This window comes from Toxorhynchites rutilus, chromosome 2 (assembly GCF_029784135.1).
Source record: "Toxorhynchites rutilus septentrionalis strain SRP chromosome 2, ASM2978413v1, whole genome shotgun sequence".
NCBI classification, from domain to species: Eukaryota; Metazoa; Arthropoda; class Insecta; order Diptera; family Culicidae; genus Toxorhynchites; species Toxorhynchites rutilus.
The window spans coordinates 25,759,559-25,778,631 of NC_073745.1; the positions used below are offsets into that span (position 1 = coordinate 25,759,559).

The 19,073-nt window shown below is 39.1% G+C and overlaps 3 protein-coding genes across 3 annotated transcripts in view; 2 read left to right on the forward strand and 1 right to left on the reverse strand.

The window, feature by feature from the left end:
- Positions 1–17,796, forward strand: part of LOC129767568 (synaptogyrin) — a 46,435-nt gene extending 28,639 nt beyond the window's left edge. The window contains exon 4 of the mRNA XM_055768603.1: positions 15,366–17,796. Within this exon, the coding sequence (XP_055624578.1) occupies positions 15,366–15,391 (26 nt within the window). The 3' untranslated portion in view covers positions 15,392–17,796. The remainder of the gene's footprint in view (positions 1–15,365) is intronic.
- LOC129767566 (putative nuclease HARBI1) lies at positions 512–14,034 on the forward strand. The gene is made up of 4 exons (XM_055768601.1): positions 512–9,439; positions 9,504–9,936; positions 10,000–10,144; positions 10,206–14,034. The coding sequence occupies exons 1-4, from the start codon at positions 9,327–9,329 to the stop codon at positions 10,463–10,465; spliced, it is 951 nt and encodes a 316-aa protein (XP_055624576.1). The 5' UTR covers positions 512–9,326; the 3' UTR covers positions 10,466–14,034.
- On the reverse strand, positions 11,076–12,338 carry LOC129767567 (uncharacterized). The gene is made up of 3 exons (XM_055768602.1): positions 12,190–12,338; positions 11,953–12,136; positions 11,076–11,886 (listed from the first exon to the last, which is right to left on the reverse strand). Coding segments are annotated over exons 1-3 (744 nt in total). The 5' UTR covers positions 12,192–12,338; the 3' UTR covers positions 11,076–11,328.
- Positions 17,797–19,073: the final 1,277 nt, after the last annotated feature.

Here is a 19,073-nt window from a genome sequence, read left to right on the forward strand (position 1 = left end):
TGTTGCTGTCAAGGGAGGATGTGGTACCCTGAATTAGAGTGTAGCTCTGGTTTTATTGTAAACAAAGAGAGCTCTGACGGATGCGTGCAAAAAGATAGAAGTTGTTGGATGTGTGAGGCGTTTTGCATGGAAGATGTGTCCGGTGTTTTACGGAATATCACACATTCGAGTTCTCGGGAGCAAATGAACTAATGTCTTCTAGAGACAATATATATTCAAAGTACTGGAAGTTCTCCAGAATTTGAAGTAAAAGTAGCTTTGTTGTTGAATTCGTTCTATATGCTTGTGGTTTTTCTCGAAAAAAATTGAAAAAAGCAAGTGAATGACCCCGAGACAAAAGTCTCTGTTGATTACGTTGATTACTAAACAAGTGGCACTAATAAAAATGTGAGCGAATGACACTGAGACAAAAGCCCTTTTTCTATTGACAATATTTTCGGCCAATAGTCGAATTTTATGGAAATAAGATCTCTCAAAACCCCAGGTACGCTATCAAACTGGAATGCCTTCACATATTTCATAATGTCTTCAAAATGGCTTCTGAAAACCAAAACCATCTTCGCAGTAAGTCAAATGTCTTCAAAATGAAGACATGTCTTCAATTCTGGCATCTCTGGCTCCAAACAAACATTTTCAAACATTCGAAAAAGGTGCTTTTATATGTTCATTTCACCCTGTTTTCTGTGCTAAAGGTAAGCATTTTTTTCAGCCGAAGATTATTCCTTTCTCGTACAACATCGAGTCTCACTCGTGGGTACTTGCATAACATATGGCGCTAAAAAGCTCTGCAGAGTAGTGAAATCAAATCAAATCAGTAGTGAAGGGGTTTAATACTTTCTGCCAACGCTACTTCAAGTGAAGATGTTGTACACCAGGGTTTTTATGCGGTTTCCTTACCGCTGTTTTTTATGAGGTTTTCTACGTGGATTTCCGAATTAACGCCGTTTTTACGCGGATACCTAGAAAACTACCAATTTACTCAGGAGATTCCCAGGACTGGCCCATTGTCTACAGCGCTACAGCGATGTTGAACACCCAGCTTTTTTATGCGGTTTCCTTACCGCTGTTTTTTATGAGGTTTTCTACGTGGATTTTCGAATTAATGCCGTTTTTACGCGGATACCTAGTGAACTATCAGTTTACTCAGGAGATTCCCAGGACTGGCCCATTGTCTACAGCACGTTTCTCTCAAGCATGCGGATACAGTGATGCCGAGAATTTGGCACGACTGTAGCGGTGTTTGCGAGGGTACGCTTTGGACTCAGTGAGGAGTCTATACTCCCAATACGAGTACTCCCAATTCCGGAAACGGTTGCCCATATACAGTGATTCCATGCCAAACCTATCGGTTCGGTGGTTCTCAGATTTTTGTGAAAATTAGTAGTACTGTTCTATATCACATAATATTAGACCCGTATTTTTTATTTTGACGTAGGACTACGTTTATGATTTTTGTGTAGGGTGCTCACTCTAAAAAAAAAGTAACGAAAAGTGCATATTACGCAGAATCATCTCACGATATGACGGCGCCAGTGGTTGTATGGTTAGCGTAACAGCCTCACAATCCGATCGGCCTGGGTTCAATCCCAGCTGGCGTCGTTGGGATTTTCTGAGGCGAAAAATCTCTGGTTACGTCTTCCTTCGGAGCGGAAGTAAAAGAAGTTGGCCCGGCTCATGAGTTGTTGAGTCTGATAGGTAGGAACAGGTGGAGTCGCCTCCCTGATGTCGGTGATTGGCACTAAAGTGGCGGAAATAGGCCGACGAAAAATAAGCGAAGATAAAAAAAAAAAAAAAAAATCTCACGATATGTATTATAAAATATACCATTAGACGCCAAATTTATCCAGCAATTTTTTCGCTTGATACATTAACATTGGAAGTAGCAAAACAATTGAGCAATTCAACCAATAAAAACAGGTATGTTTTGCGAGCGAATGCAAAGGCAATTGTATATATCATTAGGCTGACCAAATTTACCGAGCATTTTTGGTTGTCCCGTCATTTTACCAATCTGTACCATATTTTGAGTATAAAAAATTACTATCAATATTTTTTTCAAGAGGGTCTCCGTAGCCATATTGGTTGCGAGTTCGCTTAGTAAGTGATCGATCGTGAGCTCAAAACTCAGGGCCCTCATTGACCATCTTTGTGTTGTTACAGAATAACTACGTCCACGCAACAATCATCAGCGATGGAGATCGATCCACGGTCGAATTATTTATTTTATTTTATTTAACCAGAATACATGACATAAGACATTCGTCTTTTAAAGTGTCACTAACGCAGCAAAATTGTTCACACAATGACTAGCAACCATTACTACATATTATTCAACTTAAATCTAATCTATTGATTGAAAAATGATAAGCAGCCATTTTTGAACATTACTTCATGTTTAATACGTCTCAAATTGGAAGGTAAACTATTCCAGTTCACCACACTCCTCACTATAAATGAATTGCCGTACATAGCTGTACTATGGATAGGTACCACAAGGTTGCAGGTCCGCTGACTTCGAGATAGATGTAGTTTGGAGAACAAGTAGGAAGGTCTCTGGCGATTCAATATCCTGAATAGAAACAAAGAAGCACGCATGTTGTAGAAGTTACGGAAGGGGCAACCAATTAGGTCTTTTTGCAAATGGCGCACTGTAGCCATACGATTTAAACTGAACACGTATCTCACACAATCGTTCAATGCCACTTCTAGCTTTGATCTCATCGCAGAACTCATGTTAAAGTGTATTACATCTCCATATATAAAATGCGGCAGTATTAACGTTTTAAACAGCTTCATTTTGATGTTTTGCGGAAAATCAGCAGTCGTTGTTCTCAGACTACGAAGGCAAGAATAAATTTTGCCACACTGCAACGAAACAGTTTTTTCCCATCCAAGGTTGCTCTGGAAGATGACACCAAGATTATTTGCATGATTACTGAAGTCCAAGTCAGTTCCCTCAATATTCACTCTTGGTAAGCCGTCGAGGAAACGAATATTTCCGAACATCAAAGCTTTCGTCTTCGTAGGATTTACTTGAAGTGTGTTCTCTCTTGTCCAATGAATTACTCGTTCTAGATCACGGTTAGTACAGAGTATTAATTGCTCAGCTGACATGCTAGGCTGTATACAGAATAATTGAACGTCATCGGCAAACATTTGCACACGGCAATATCTGAGCACATTGGAGAGGTCATCAATGTAGATCGAGAACAATAAGGGTCCAAGTACAGACCCCTGTGGCACGCCAGAGGTGACCCGCAGGCTATGTGAATGAGCATCTCCACAATAGACAGTTTGAGATCTATCTGTAAGGTATGATTGTATCAGCGAAATAGCATTCTGGTGAAAACAAAATTTAGTGCGAGGCTTCATACATAAACGTCGATGAGAGATGGTATCGAATGCTTTCGAGAAATCAAGAAGAACTAGGACAGCATTCTGCTTCTTGTCTACTGCAATTGCAATGTCATAATAGACTCTTACCAGAGCTGTTTTCACACCTTGATGTCTTCTGAAACCCGCTTGCTGCTCTGAAAGTAAGTTGTGTCGATCCAAGTATGAAGTGATCTGTTCTTTAATAAGCTTTTCAAGTGCTTCTGATAAACCACAGAGTAGGCTTATTGGTCTCAGATTATCAATGGAACGTAAATTTTTCTTTTTCTGCAAGGGAATCTTTTTGCATTTTTCCACTGTGTAGGAAACGATGACGTTTCAATGACTCTGTTGAACAAGTAGGTGATTTGATTGATTACGAGTGGCGTGATAATTTTCAAAAATTTAGTTGAGATGCCGTCAGACCCAGACGAATTTGATTTGATTTCGAAAATAGCATTAACAACTTCATAATCATGCACTTTCTGAAACGAAAAACCTTCTCCAGCGTCGAAGGTCGTCCAAGGTTGCACATCGGTGCCATCATCTCTGGTGAAATGACTAGCAAAAACATTATTAACTTCATCCGGATCATACGCGCAAGGCTCCTGTGATTTATTCTTTCCTCCGATGCCTAAGCCTCTTAGCTTCCTCCAAATATCTCCCGACGAAGTAGATGATCTAAAGTACTGGTTCAGCCTATCCTGTTTTGCTCGCCGAATGAGTGTCGTGACTCTGTTCCTCAGCCTCTTGAACACATTTCTTTTCGCATCTTTATGTTGAGACTGCGAGACCTTCCAGTCTCTATACGCCAGATCTCTCTCTACAATTCCTCTGCGAATAATATCATTGAACCATGCATTATATCGTGTACGTTGTCTGGCAGTCCGAACAGGAATACAATAGTCATGAACTTCCGTGATATTCGTGATGAAAAACTGAGTAGTACTATCGATATCAGAAGAGTTGAAAAAGTTCTCCCATGGAATTTGGTCCACCGTTTCACGCAAAATCATTGGATCGAAACTCGTGTAATCTCTATATGTCTTCAAGACAGACAGTGGGCGCGTATCGATGTCAATGGAGCAAAATATCAAGTCATGCTTAGAAACACCGGGAACAGACACTTGATTTAGAACTAGTACATTATCAAGATCATTCGTGATGATATAGTCGATCAGCGACGATCCATCACGATGGAAGTGTGTAGGTTCAGTGTTTACCATAGAAAGATTAAAAGATTGCAACATGTTGTCTAGTCTATCTCGTTTCAAACTAGGGCGAAGCCAATCAACACTCAGATCACCAGTTAACACAACGGTGCCACAATCTAAAGTAAGATTTACCAACTCATCTCGTAGAAAAGGAAATAGTTCACTCTCAGGAGGATTATATATTGTAACGACTAGTATTTTTGTATCTAACAATTCACACTCTATGGCAATGCACTCTGCCATACTATCACTCTGTTCAGAGATAACGGGAGCATACACAACCCTATGCTGGATTCCTTCTCGAATATACATAACGACACCACCGCCTCTTTTATACACACGGTCATTACGAGCCAGGCGATAACCAGGTATTTGAATCATGCTGTCGGTTATTGCATCATGTAGCCAAGATTCAGTAAAACATGCCACCGAAACCTTAGAATCAATCAGCATTTGCTTTATCTCTTCAAACTTGCTTAAATTACGAGCTCACAAACTTTGAACATTGGCGTGGCAAACATTGAATTTAAATTCCTTTAACATAAGATTCATGACGATTTTTGGAATAGAGTATTGAGGATGTGTGGTGCATCTCGCCGAATGGAACATCAGCTAACAAAGGCGAAGCAATGATCATTTTTAGGCTGCTTTAGGATAATTTTGACACTAAACTCACTCCATCTCTTCTTACAATTTATTCGTCTAATACAGTTATCAACAAATAACAGTGTGGAAAACTTGACAAAAATACAAATCTATTCTAATTGCTCAATGGATGTTATTGGTTCCAGTGGTCCGTTTGCGTTCTTTCTTACATGGACGATGCCCTGTTTTGTGGTGACTGATTGCAGTTTCTTCTCTTTACGCTACTTAAAATAAACGGGTACGGGATTACTTTTTAAAAAATGATGTATTCCATTTGACGGTCAAACTAAGACTAACTTTATTCTTCTCTTAATGCTAACATGATCGTTTATCAGCTAAACCCTAAATATGTCAACCCAGCACCATGCGGGCGGGCCTTGGATGTTGTTTATTTTATGATCACGCTTCCAATTCCTTCGCTAGCGGATCCGATGTTTTGTTTATCAGCCAAGCAGCATAATATTCGCCTGGTCTGCAAATTCCATGCGATGCTCGATCGTTAACTCGCTGTTTTAAGGCTGCTTGCTTGATGGCCCTTGCACTGGATGTAAGATTTTCATTGATATAGATGCGACGATCCAGATTAAATACCAGGTGCCTTAGACTCAAGTTGCATTTAGACAAATACTTTGCGTAGAATTCGTCTCGTATACTGGCTATTGAAAACTGCAGCAGCGTAAAACATTGATCTCCGTCGGATAATCTTCCGGAACGCAACCGCTTGCACTGAATGTGTAATGTTTTATTTTCGTCGAAACCAATTGCTCGAACTATACTAAGTAGGTAATGATGAAGGTCCTCATTCAAGACGTACGGTATGCCTACAGCTATCAACTCGTTCCTAAGCTCGATACGGCGGATGGTCTCAGTAACCGAATCAAGACGATCGCCCACTATGGTGAGATTGGATCGGAATGATTGAAATTCAACATTGTTGCTTCCTTCCAGTTTGATGACGTCGCTTTTAATAGTGTCGATTTGTTGTTTTAAAACCAAATGAATCTCGTTCAGCTTTGATGTGAGGTCGGTTTTTATTGAGTCAATCTTTTTGTTGGTTTCGTCAAAGCGTTTAGTCAATATTTGTAGTGCACTTTCCAACGTAGGTCCCGGCAAATCCAAATGGTCAATGTCCTTCTTAGAGACTACATTTGCCGAACCGCTCCTCAGCCGTTTCTTCTCGTCGCCAGACATTTAGTTGTTACACAATATATTGTTTCAAGAACAATGGACGATGGACAGCACAGCTTCAGACTTGTAATCAAGAGTGATTTTCTCCAGGGATTAGTTACAGAAACTTGTAAAAGTACTATGTAGATATCCGGGATGCATAATCTGCCGTTAGAACAAAGATTTGCAACAAGAAAAACAGCACACTAATTATTTGTTACAAAGGGAGCTACAATTAACTTTGCCTAGTCTTGGACATGGTTGCCAAACTGACGTTAAGATCGATTCATCCATACAACTGCTCTGCTCTGCAAGACACATCGGGTTACTGTTCTATAAATAACTCAACAATGATCAATCAACTGTCTCCGCTGTCCGGACTAACTGGAAAACTCATACGCCTAAATGGCTACTGTGTAAATGTATACCATATGCAATGGTATAGAAGGGAATACTCTAACGCCGAAAAATGGCAACTGTGTAATGTGCTAATTATAAATATGATAAATATGTGACATGTACACGATTAAGATTCGGCTCTGTTACAGCTAAAATGCCTAAAATAAACAAAAGAGATAAAAAATATTTTTCTTCCGAATAAACTGATTGGAATTTGAATTCTAACTTTGCTCAGAGTGTTCGCAGGGAAAGAGTTTGTCTGCTAATTGTGTGTTAAGAAGGTAGTACGCTATGGAAACTAGCCTAAAAATGAAAGCTGGCCTAAAATGTTCTCTGGGATGTCTACTTTACTGTAGTTTTCGTCCCAGGTTTGTCCGATGCTCCGTTCCAAAGTTACAAACCAATTAGTGGATCTAAGTATTTGCGTAAGGAGCGCGGATCCAAAAATTGAAAACGCTTTTTTCTCGAAACTAAGTTTTGCAAACTGGTTTGTCGTTCATGTGCTTACACGATGCTACCGAATGACCATACGTAACATATCACAAGCAGAAGAACAACCGTTTTACGAACAGTCCTTCTACGGGACAAATATCGAAATTCACACGTAGGACTATTCGAAAGACTGTTTTGTTTCATTTTCATTTGTTAGAATTTTTCAAATGGTGATGTGACTTTTCCGCCAAGTAATCTACCCGAAAAATGAATTAGTTGGCTCAAAAAAATAAATAAATTAATAACTTTTTATTAAAATGTTGACGGTTTTGAAAAGAACCTATGATGTCTTCATTGGAATTGGTGTTTCTTCTATTAGATTAAATTTTTGTTAAATTTTTAGTTTGTTTTCACTCCTACACATTTTTTCAATTCGCTCTCACTTCCTTTTGACTTCTTCCCATTAGTTTTATTGAGACTTCGTACTTGAACAATCATTCGTTGGAGATATTTGGTTTTGGCGATGGTAATGATGCAGTAAATCTAGTGTTGCGATCTAGTGTTGATTACGGACTCATTGATTGGACAGTGCAAACTATCTGAAGCCATCGAGCCGCTTACCCTCAATGACTCTAGTCATCCAGCCCTTTCAGTAGAGATTGAAGTGCTAATTCCTCCTATATTTGAAGAACTGCACTCAAACACCGTCGAACTAAACTACCGTAGAGCTAACTATGTAGCGTTGAATGAAGTTTTCCATCAAACAGATTGGACGTTTCTTGAACAATCAGCGAATGTGGACGATGCCGTCAGTCAGTTCTCACAGTCGGTAAACGAAGCGTTGGCGGAACATGTTCCTGTTCGAAGACCTACTCCCAAACCGCCATGGGGGAATGCTCATCTACGACACCTAAAACGTATCAGATCAAGAACTCTTCGTTGGTATAGAAAAACCCGGTGTCCTTTTCGTAAGCAGGCATTCGTTTGCGCCAGCAACAGCTATCGCCTTTACAATCGGTATCTGTACAAACGATATTCTCTCCGCACTCAAGACAACCTTCGAAGAAATCCTAAGCAGTTCTGGAATTTCGTGAACTCTAAACGCAAAGAAAACGGACTCTCTGCTGAAATGTTCCTAGATCATGATGTCGCTTCCTCCTCTTCTGAAAAATGCAGGCTTTTTGCCACCCACTTCAAGAGTGTATTTAACAGTTTTATCGCCTCCGCTGAACAAGCCGCAGCTGCATGTAGAAACACCACTATCAACGCATTTGAATTGAGAAATGTTGTTATCAACCAACAAAAGGTTGAACGCGCCATCTCTAAAATGAAATTCTCATCAACTAGTCCGGATGGGATTCCGGCCTGCGTTTTAAAACATTGCTTGAGCTCACTGATTCGTCCTTTAACGCTACTCTTCAATATGTCCCTTCGTGAAGGTATATTTCCTTCCAATTGGAAATTGTCGGTTATGTTCCCTGTTTATAAAAAAGGAAATAAGCAAAACATTGAAAACTATCGAGGTATTACATCGTTATGTGCATGCTCCAAAGTATTTGAGATTATCGTCAATGAAGTATTGTTTGTAAGTTGTAAAAATTACATAACAGCTGATCAACACGGCTTTTACCCCAAGCGATCTGTCTCGACAAATCTAGTGCAGTTTACATCATTCTGCTTGCGCAATCTAGATGCCGGATCACAAGTTGACGTGATATACACTGATCTCAAAGCAGCTTTCGATAGAGTCGATCATAAGATACTGCTTATAAAACTGGACAAGCTAGGAGTTTCGAATGACCTCATTAGATGGTTTAAATCATATCTCACGGATCGAAGACTATGGTGCCTATTCTGTATTCCGACGGATTTCTATTTCGTTCGAAAGTGATATTTCGATCGTTTTCGAATTTACCATTCCCTATTCCAATCGTTTTGCTCGTTTCGAACGAAAGTGTTAGAAAATTTCGAATATGCATCGATCTGTCAAAAACCGATAAACAAAAAGAAACACCGTATTAAATAGCGGCGAGTGCGAGTTGAATTTCAGTTAATTTTTGATCCTAAGAGAAATTTGTGAGAAAATTTTCTCGTTCAATGGATTCCGTTTTGTTACCGATTTTGGCGGAGCAAGAAGAAATTGGAATGCCTTGCTACCATCGGCGAAACCACCGAAAATCAACCGACTTCATGAAACTTTCTGATGAAGCGTAAGTATCCGTCTCAAAAATCCCATGTTTGTTTCTCTTATTGATTAATTTTGCCCTTATTCAGATTCATCAAAAGTTTTCGTCTAAGTAAGGAAGCTTTTCGGTACGTTTTAGAGGAAATTGAGAACTGCCTTACCACAAGGAAAGGTGGTCTATCCACGGAGGTGAAACTCGCAGCATGTTTGCGATTCTTTGCTGAAGGAAATTATCAACATGGAGCAGGGCAAGATTATCACATTGCCATAGCACAGCCCACATTTTCCAAGGTGCTGACTGAAATGCTTAACATTCTGGAGCGGACACTGTGTAAGAAATGGATTTCCCTAAATATGACGGAAGACGAACAGCGGCGTGCTAAACTACACTTCTATCAGAAAACATCAATTCCGGGTGTTATTATGTGTTTGGATGGAACCCACGTAAAAATTATTCCACCTAAGCTGAATCGAAATTTGTTTTTTAATCGGAAGGGATTTTATAGTCTCAACGTTCTGATTGTAAGTATTATTAGTATTTGAATTAACAAATCAATGAACAAATACTCTTTTTTATCAACATAGGTTTGTGACGATCAGCAAAGGATTCGTTTCGTTGATCCTACCTTCCAGGGATCTAATCATGACTCTCATATATGGCGTGTAAGCCCTGCAAGAACTCACTTTGAGCAGCTTCACCAAAATGGTGAAGTTAATACTAAGATTCTAGGTAATGTTCAACTACAATATTTTAGTATACTTGTATGTACTGTGTGATAAAATATTTTCAGGTGATGCTGGTTATCCATCGGAACCTTGGTTAGTAACGCCATTCAGAGCAGCGGAGGAAGGGAGTTTGGAGAGCGATTTTAATCGCAGGCATGCCTTGGGTCGTGCTATCGTCGAGCGGACAATCGGTTTACTAAAAAATCGGTTTAGATGCATCCTTGGCGCGAGACAACTTCACTACAATCCTACTAAATGCGCTCAAATTATAAATGTATGCTGTGCACTTCACAATATATGCTTAGAATTTGGTCGTTCTCAGTAGTTATAATATGTTATGCAGCTGTTTACATAATAAACTTTTGTTTAAATTAATATTTATGACTGTTAAATTTCATCTAACTTGTTTGCAAATGCTCAAATAAATAACAACCACCGGAAAAGGAAGTGTCTTCCTTACTTAACTATGGTTTCGGCAGAATTATTTACTCTTATTCCTGCCAACACTTTGAGAACATGTCATTATCGATTTCTCGTAAGCAGGCCAAGTATTCAAATAACCATTATTAATACTTTTTGCGTTGTTTTAACCCCTTGCTGTACGATTTAATTTCCAACAGCACGGCCCAAAACGAGCACTTCGAGTCGTTCCGCTACTCTGCTGAGTGTGGGTATCTAACATGGGTGCCCTATGATGAGCAAATACATGTTGTGTTTAAAATAAAAACGAAGGAGTTATAACTACGTACTAACTCGTTCGTTTTTATTTTAATTATAATATTCAAATTATATTTTATATTTTTAGCTCATTCAATTTTTTTTTAAATAACGGAAATTTTATAATCTTCAGTTGTCGGTATCCTCATCATATGTCTGAAGCTATGTAATTATTTCACATCGAGAAACAACGAGTGAAGTTCAATGTTGTACGTGAAGGGGTTAAGGAAGTTCCATAAACTATAGGCGAAATTCGTGAATTTTAAAAAAGTTTATATAATTTTGATGCTATTCCAAACAAACTTCAAAGAAAAAATTAAGTAAGATTTTTCTTCCATGGAAAGATATAAAAATACGATTAGAACTTTTTTTCATTTTTTTATACTTGAGTTACAATATAAAGATAAAAAATCAGATCACTGATATTTTGAAACATTATTCTAATGTTCTGAAATATACGCAATCTGCGTTTCAAGGATTTGTCGCTATTGATTTCTCCAGCGCGATCTTCTCCATCTCGTGGTTATGTCGTTTTTGTTCACTCAGATGTTCTTTGAGTGTGGCATCCACGGAAAGAATCGCTCGAGCTGATTGGCGCTGATAATGAACCAGATCACTCAAATTCTTGTTTGTGTTTTTTAACAGGGATTTCACATTGGTGTGAAATTTGTTTTGTTGCTCGACTTGCAGCTCTAATAGCCTCGTGGTAGAAGGTCTGGATTTTTTCGGCTGAGAGGGCTGGAAGTGAATGGTATTATTGATACCGTCACACTCGTCGGAAGTACCATAATATATAAAATTTTCCTGGTCTGCAGCTTGAGGTTCACCCGAAGGCGAACCCAACTGTGTTCCATGAGATGAGGTACCCGGGATTCCTTCCACGGTCGCAAGTAACCCAGTTAGTAGAACTGCCTGCTCCTCCAGCTCGGACAAATTGATAATTTTATTGGGTCCTCCACCTGTCGCCCTCTGCTCCCGTTTGTTGTGAGCGAGTTTTCGCTTTAATCCGGACTTATAGTCCGCCCAAACCTACACAGAAAACCAGGGCAAAAATAAGACTATAAACATATGTTTCGGATTCGTTTTAGTATATACCTTTTTCCATCCACTTCCATCGCGAATAGGCGGTCCCAAACTATTGACTTCTGCCGCCAGATCATCCCAGTAGGGTCCGGAATTTCCTCGGGAGAAACCCTTTGCTATGTCCGGCTCTTGCTCCAGAAGCAGCACAATCCGCTCGAACTGATTTTTAGTGGTTGTTTTGTTTTTGTTTTTTTCCCTGTTGAACGTTAAAATTAATTTAAAGAAAAAAATGATTAAAAATTAGCTTACATTTTTGCAGTTCACCGCTCATCCGCTGCGGAAATTATTCACTCCTTCATAAACAAAGTGGGTTTGACGTTTGGTTTGATTCGAATGAAAGATGTTCGAAAACAAAACAGTCCGAACGAAAGGTATTCGAATTTGAAAACACCTCGAACGAAACAGGGAATGGAATTTACCAAGTCGTTCGAAATATTTCGAATCGATTGAAATACAGAATAGACACCTATGTGTGCGAATTGGATCTGAGTCATCTGAATTTTTCACCAACATATCAGGTGTCCCGCAGGGGAGCAATCTAGGACCTCTTCTATTTTCTATTTTCATCAACGAGTTATCAAAACTACTGCCACCGGGATGTCGCCTTTTCTACGCGGATGATGTCAAGATATACACAGCCATAAATCACATCCAAGATTGCTACACTCTACAACAATGGATCAATGAATTCGAAGAGTGGTGCACAAATAATTTATTGACGATCAGTATCCATAAATGCAACGCAATATCGTTTCATCGAAAATTGAACCCAATCATCCACAATTACAATATTTCTAACGAGCCTCTAGTGCGTGTTGATCAAATACGCGACTTGGGAATCATCCTTGACACAGGGTTGACTTTTCGTCCCCATTATGACAGCATAATTGCAAAGGCTAACCGACAACTAGGATTTATATTAAAAGTATCCAACGAATTCCGTGATCCACAATGTCTTCGGTCACTTTACTGTGTACTGGTGCGCTCCATTCTGGAATCAAATGCAATCGTGTGGTGCCCGTATCAGTTAAACTGGATAAGTAGATTCGAATCAATACAAAAAAAAATCATTAGATACGCGCTCCGTAGTCTTCCATGGCGAGACCCGTTGAATTTACCACCGTATGAAGAGCGATGTAGGCTCCTCGGGCTTGACACGTTGGAACGCAGGAGATATGTTGCCCAAGTTATGTTTGTCGCAAAAATACTTTTGGGCGATATTGACTCAGCGGAAATATTGACACAACTAAATATATATGCACCTATTAGAGCCCTTCGACAGCGGGACTTCCTGTTACTAGACGGTCGTCGTTCAGCATATGGTCAATACGACCCCATTCGATTTATGGCGACAAGATTCAACGAAGTCTATCAGATGTTCGATTTTAACTCTTCTGCTGCAGCATTCAATCGAACCCTATTAAATGGATAACACCCAACATTGGAATACTGAAGAACCACCACGATCAGCAGCTTCACTGTATACATTTTATTATTCATGACTCTAATTTTATTATTATGATTTATGAGAATGTTTGTTTTTATGTTTTTTCTCTGTACTATGTGATTAGTTATTGTTAATATTTTGTAGTAGGAATTATGAAAAGATATGAGGTTTTTATGCCCTTTTGTGTAAAACATCCAACAACTCAAAAGGGCTTTTCCTCATCTTATCGGTACATGTGATATCATTGAGGCAACTAGCCAGATGAGAAATAAATATATAAATAAATAAATCAATAAATAAATAATCAGATAAGAGTGTATATATCACGTTGGCCATGCTTCACTGTCAATTTTTCGTAAATTTGGAAAAATGTCGTCGAACGAAAAAGTGCGTCGTGAAATAATCCTGTGCACTCATTTCGAGAATCCGGAGTTGTCACATCGGGACATCGGTAAGATGCTGGGAATCGTCCAATCTACGGTCAGCAGAGTACTAAAACGATAGTTCAAGAAGCTAACCAACGACCAGAAGGTGAAGAACGGCAAAAATGGATGCTCCGTCAGTGAAAAAGATCACAAGCGCGTAGTTAAGCAGTTTAGACGTGATCCGAGAAGTTCGGTCCGGGATGTCGCCAATAAGCTGAATTTGTCAAGTTCATTCGTCCAGCGGACCAAGCAGCGGGAGGGCCTGCGTACATACAAGGTTCAGAAGGCTCCTAACCGCGACGAAAGGCAAAACATGGTGGGGAAGACGCGAGCCCGGAAGCTGTACACCGAAATGCTGACGAAGCCGCATTGCCTGGTAATGGACGACGAAACCTACGTCAAAGCGGACTTTCGTCAGCTGCCGGGCCTGTTGTTCTTCTCCGCAAAGGACAAATTCAGCGTTCCAGAGGAGATTCGCAAGCAGAAACTATCCAAGTTTGCCAAAAAGTATATGGTGTGGCAAGCGATCTGCTCTTGCGGAAAGCGGAGCGCCCCCTTCGTGATGACCGGCACGGTAAACGGGCAGGTTTACCTTAAGGAGCGCCTACAGAAGCGCTTACTACCACTATTGAAGCAGCACGAGGGCCCGACCATCTTCTGGCCGGATCTCGCTTTGTGCCACTATTCAAAGGACGTGTTGGAGTGGTACGAAGCCAACGGGGTCACCTTCGTACCAAAGGAAATGAACCCGCCCAACGCGCCGGAGCTTCGCCCAATAGAGAAATATTGTGCGATTATGAAGCAGGCCCTCCGGAAGAACCCAAAAGTTGTCAAATCGGAGGCGGACTTCAAGAGAAAATGGATTTCTTTTCAAAAAAAACTACAACCTGACGTTGTACAGAACCTTATGGACGGGGTAAAGAGGAAGGTGCGAGCATACGGGCTTGGGTATGAATAAAAAGAAAATGCCAAAAGTTGTTTAATAGTTTTTATTTTACTGTCTAAAATTTTCAAAAGGATCGGTCTACTGGGCGAATTTCTACAGCGTTTTTTCCGTGATGCAATTTGATGTGACACACCCTTTATATAGTGACTTTCAACACTTTTTGGATGGTTCGTTACTTTTTACTTCCATTTTTGGAAGAATGCCGGGGGAGTGAGAATTGAACTCGTGACCTTTAGCGTGAGAAGTATGGATGTTACCACTACCCCGGATCGCCTTCGCTGGTAGACACTTTTGCAACACACTAATAGTTATGAAGAATGTAATAAACACATCTCCATCCACACTTGTTATGAGCTCAAGGGGTTTCTGGGAATGTTTGATTGCACACATTATTGAGATACTAGAGAAATAGGTTGGTTCTTGAAATAAATACCTCAAAATACGAGTCATTTTCTCGATGTGAAAGTCAAATGCTGTTAGAGAGGATAACGTGATGGAATTCAGCGAAGAGTTTGATTTGATACCATACAAATTGCGAGCGCCCTAAAACGTTGAAAAATAACTCCATACCCTTGATATTTTTGCTGATTAATTTCTCTCGTTGCAGGTGACTTCAACGCATCCACATACTAAGCAACACTGGTTCGCATCCGTATCCGCTGGCTGGTGGTTATATATGAATACAAAGTAATATGGAGCAGTGTATTGATCATCGTCGCAAGTATGTCTTGTAGTAAAAGTTTGACCGGCTTTAAGTGACACGTGGTTACGTTGATTTTTAATCAGTTAAACCTGAATATGACTCCTTGATTAGAATACATTCTCAAGCAGCAGGTATGATTTGGAAGTGATAGATCTATATTTTCCAGCATGTCAATGGAAAACATTGAAGTAACAGTTTAATCCCACGTTTTTTGAAACGCTGCAAGAGAACACTAAAGACATACATTGATACAGCAGAAAACAAACACACATAAACACACACAAACATAAATGCATTCCGGAACATGGAAGTAAATGGTGAAACACAAGGGAAACATGTTAAAAGAAAGGACAAAGCAAACATTCAAACTAGAGGCAAACAATATTGTTAGTTAATTGCGAGACGGAATCAAGAATAAGAGACAAAAAAAAAATATATTATCGGTATAAGTACTTGATACATTATTTATCATGATAATAATACTTCTAATGCTAACAATGATATAAATGAGAGAACAAAAAAAATATTGTAAACAAACAAACGTATCTGTAAGGAGCGAATGACGAGGTAAGCAATCGGATCAAACCTTGAAAAAAAATTAAAAAATATATCACGTTTGGCAAAAAAGTGTGTTCCCCCGAGGTAGAAAAGAAGAAGGGAAGTGCTCATCATATTCCCCGCTCGGCACTAATCGGTATTCGATGCGATGCAGTCACTAGATTTTTTTAGCAGTTCACTGCTCTCGTCAGTTAAAATAAAACACTAAATAAGGTGGCTAATTTAGGTGGCATTATTCTAAAGATGGAAAACGAAATTACACTATGGAAAAAGAAATCCAATCGATGAAGATTGTTGTTGTTGTAGAAACTGTACTGATATTATCGTTTAAGGGATAGGATACAACTGGTGAATGTGACGCGAATTGTAAGATCAGCCTCTTAATTCATATCCGGTTTTGGTTTTTAATTGTATGGCAGTCTACGAAATCAAACCAATCAACATTGTATATCATTCGAAAATGTGCAACATTAGAAACGTGTATATCAATAAATCCCACCTCCCGGCTGGTACAGATCGGACAGCTCGCGTCGCAGACTGGATCAGAGGCACCTGAGAGACCTCCGAAACTGATTGAAGCACCCAAAGCTTGTGGCTATATCCCATTCAGCAGGACATCTTATGAAAGCCCAGAGGAGAATGCGTATTAAAAATTTGGCAAGGCAATAAAAAGCGCACTTTTTATCACACCAAACGGTATGGATGAAGAACTTGAAATATTTTCTACAGATTCACCATGCAGATGCTCATAAGAAATATATAAACTAATAAAGTGTCAGAATGGCTAACTAAAACACACCTGTTCAAATCGGATCGCGAACAAACAACATACATTCGTTGGTAGAGTAATTAAAAATCATAAACGGTTTTTGTTTGCCATTTGGAGTATAGCTCATATCGTAGTGAAACATATAAACGTGAATAAAGGATATTCTCAAAAAACAAAGTACTTACAATGAGCAGAAAATACATAAAAGAAAGCTGAAACATTGAGTAATAAATAAAATAAATATTAATATACACTATACATTATTTATAGAGCGAAATCAGAGACCGGATAAAAACAAAACAAAAGAAAAAAAGAATTATAATGCAGACAAACAACATATTTATATTGTAGTAAGTTTCGTATCAGTTCCATAGCGCTGATTGAAGCTGACTTTGTTAATTTTATATATATTGCATCAGCAGAATACTATGGTTAGATAAATATGTAAGAAGATGTATTAGCTTTAGGCGAACCAGTGTGTTTTGTTAATGCTTCTTTTTACCGAAATGTACGCTGAGAAGGAAATGGTAGAATCTCCAACTAGGATAGAAAAGTCGTGAGCTTATATATTCTCATCCTCCATTATCCACACACAAATTAATTGAACCGCATTCTGTCGAATTCCAGGAACATCAGGTGGCAATCAAATAGTTGTTTGTTGAGTAAATATGTGAAACTTGCTTCTCAATTCGGTCAAGATTAGTTTATTGGGAGGGATTTCATTGACTTGAATAGAAAAAACAGGCTTTTTCGTTTTTGTCCAGTCGTTTAATGTAGTGGATGGCGGAAAAGCGCGTTTCCAGAGAACAAAGAACAAAGATTGTTACTGTTAGTCAGCTTTAATTGTATTATTATTTCAGTTATTCCGACTAAGTAGCTACCGATTCAAATGAAACGCTAGTATGACACTGACAAAATATTAAAAAAAAACTAAGAAAACGATTTAAGACAGAGGAAACAAAACCAAATGAAAAATATGTTAATAAAATACTTTAGGAAAAATACAAACGTATGTTGTCTTTTACTACGAGTATGTGATAACATTTGATTCAACTGCGGTAAGATTGTTTCTATTTTATTTTCAACACTTGCTTGGTTGAGATTTCGACACAGAATAAAGATGCAATTTTCTTTCTCCAAGAAAAATCGAATGTGAACTCACAACGCAATATTTAGGCATTGTTCGAAGCAATCAAGATCTTTAGAGGCGAATGAACTGCAAAGTTGCAAAGTCTCTTAAAACAAAGAAGAAGAAGAAGCAATCAAGAGTGTAATATACGAGATCTGGTCAGAAAGGAACAAGGAATTTTGAGTCTGGTGGACAGAGCAAGCGTGTTCATGAGCTTCCATGTAGCATTTGCTTAAGATAAAATATGATAAAAGATTTTCATAAAATTTTGCTTCAAAATGGAGCTAGTTGAAAACTCCGTATACAAAACATTAAAATGTGCAATTCATGAACTTTACGGGTGGTAGAAACATGCGGGAGGATGCGGCAAGTTTCTTTGTTTGTTTTACAAAATTAATGCTTTATTCTGCAAAAAAAATGGTTACAAATTTAATATTCAGAGTATTGTTCATTGCTAGTCACAACTTTTTCCCATCTTTCTGGAAATTTACGGATCCCTTTGCGGCAATAATCGGCGAATCGATCCAATTTTTAACTTCATCAAAATTTGAGAAGTGCTGGTCAACCAGGCCATGTTGCATCGATCGAAAAAAGTAGTAATCGGACGGAGCAATGTCTGGAGAATACGGCGAGTGGGATAGGACTTCCCATTTCAGCGTTTCCGAGTATGTTTTGACCGGTTTCGCGGCATGCGGCCGAGTCGTACTGCAAAATAACTTTATCGTGTCTTTCCTCGTATTGTGGCCGTTTATCCTCCAGTGCATGGCTCAAACACATCAATTGTCATCGGTAGAGGTCCCCCGTAATGGTTTCATTCGGTTTTAGCAGCTCATAGTACACCACACCCATCTGGTCTCACCAAATAAACAACATAACCTTCTGGCCGTGAATATTCCGCGCGGCCTTCGATGTTGATGCATGATCAATTACTTTATTTATTTATTTATTTATTTATTTGTCCTCGTCTTCGATTTATAATCGTACAGACTGAAACTTAAATTATGTCTTTAATCCTAGCCTTAAAACTATTCTTGGACATTTCAAAATCGTGGGCATGGCAAACCGCGTTGAATGCTCTCAGACATGAGTTAAATGGGCCGTTCTGTCCGTAACTGGTTCTGTGAAATGGCAGATTGATGACGGGATAACTACGAAG

Excerpts from the sequence above, each read along its gene's own strand:
- LOC129767567 (XM_055768602.1), bottom strand. Across the intron at positions 11,887-11,952 it reads ATGGAAGTGGATGGAAAAAG|GTTTGGGCGGACTATAAGTC; the intron begins GTATATACTAAA and ends TTTTCTGTGTAG.
- LOC129767566 (XM_055768601.1), top strand. The coding sequence starts at position 9,327 with ATGGATTCCGTTTTGTTACCGATTTTGGCGGAGCAAGAAGAAATTGGA. Across the intron at positions 9,440-9,503 it reads ATGAAACTTTCTGATGAAGC|ATTCATCAAAAGTTTTCGTC; the intron begins GTAAGTATCCGT and ends GCCCTTATTCAG. Across the intron at positions 9,937-9,999 it reads ATAGTCTCAACGTTCTGATT|GTTTGTGACGATCAGCAAAG; the intron begins GTAAGTATTATT and ends TTATCAACATAG.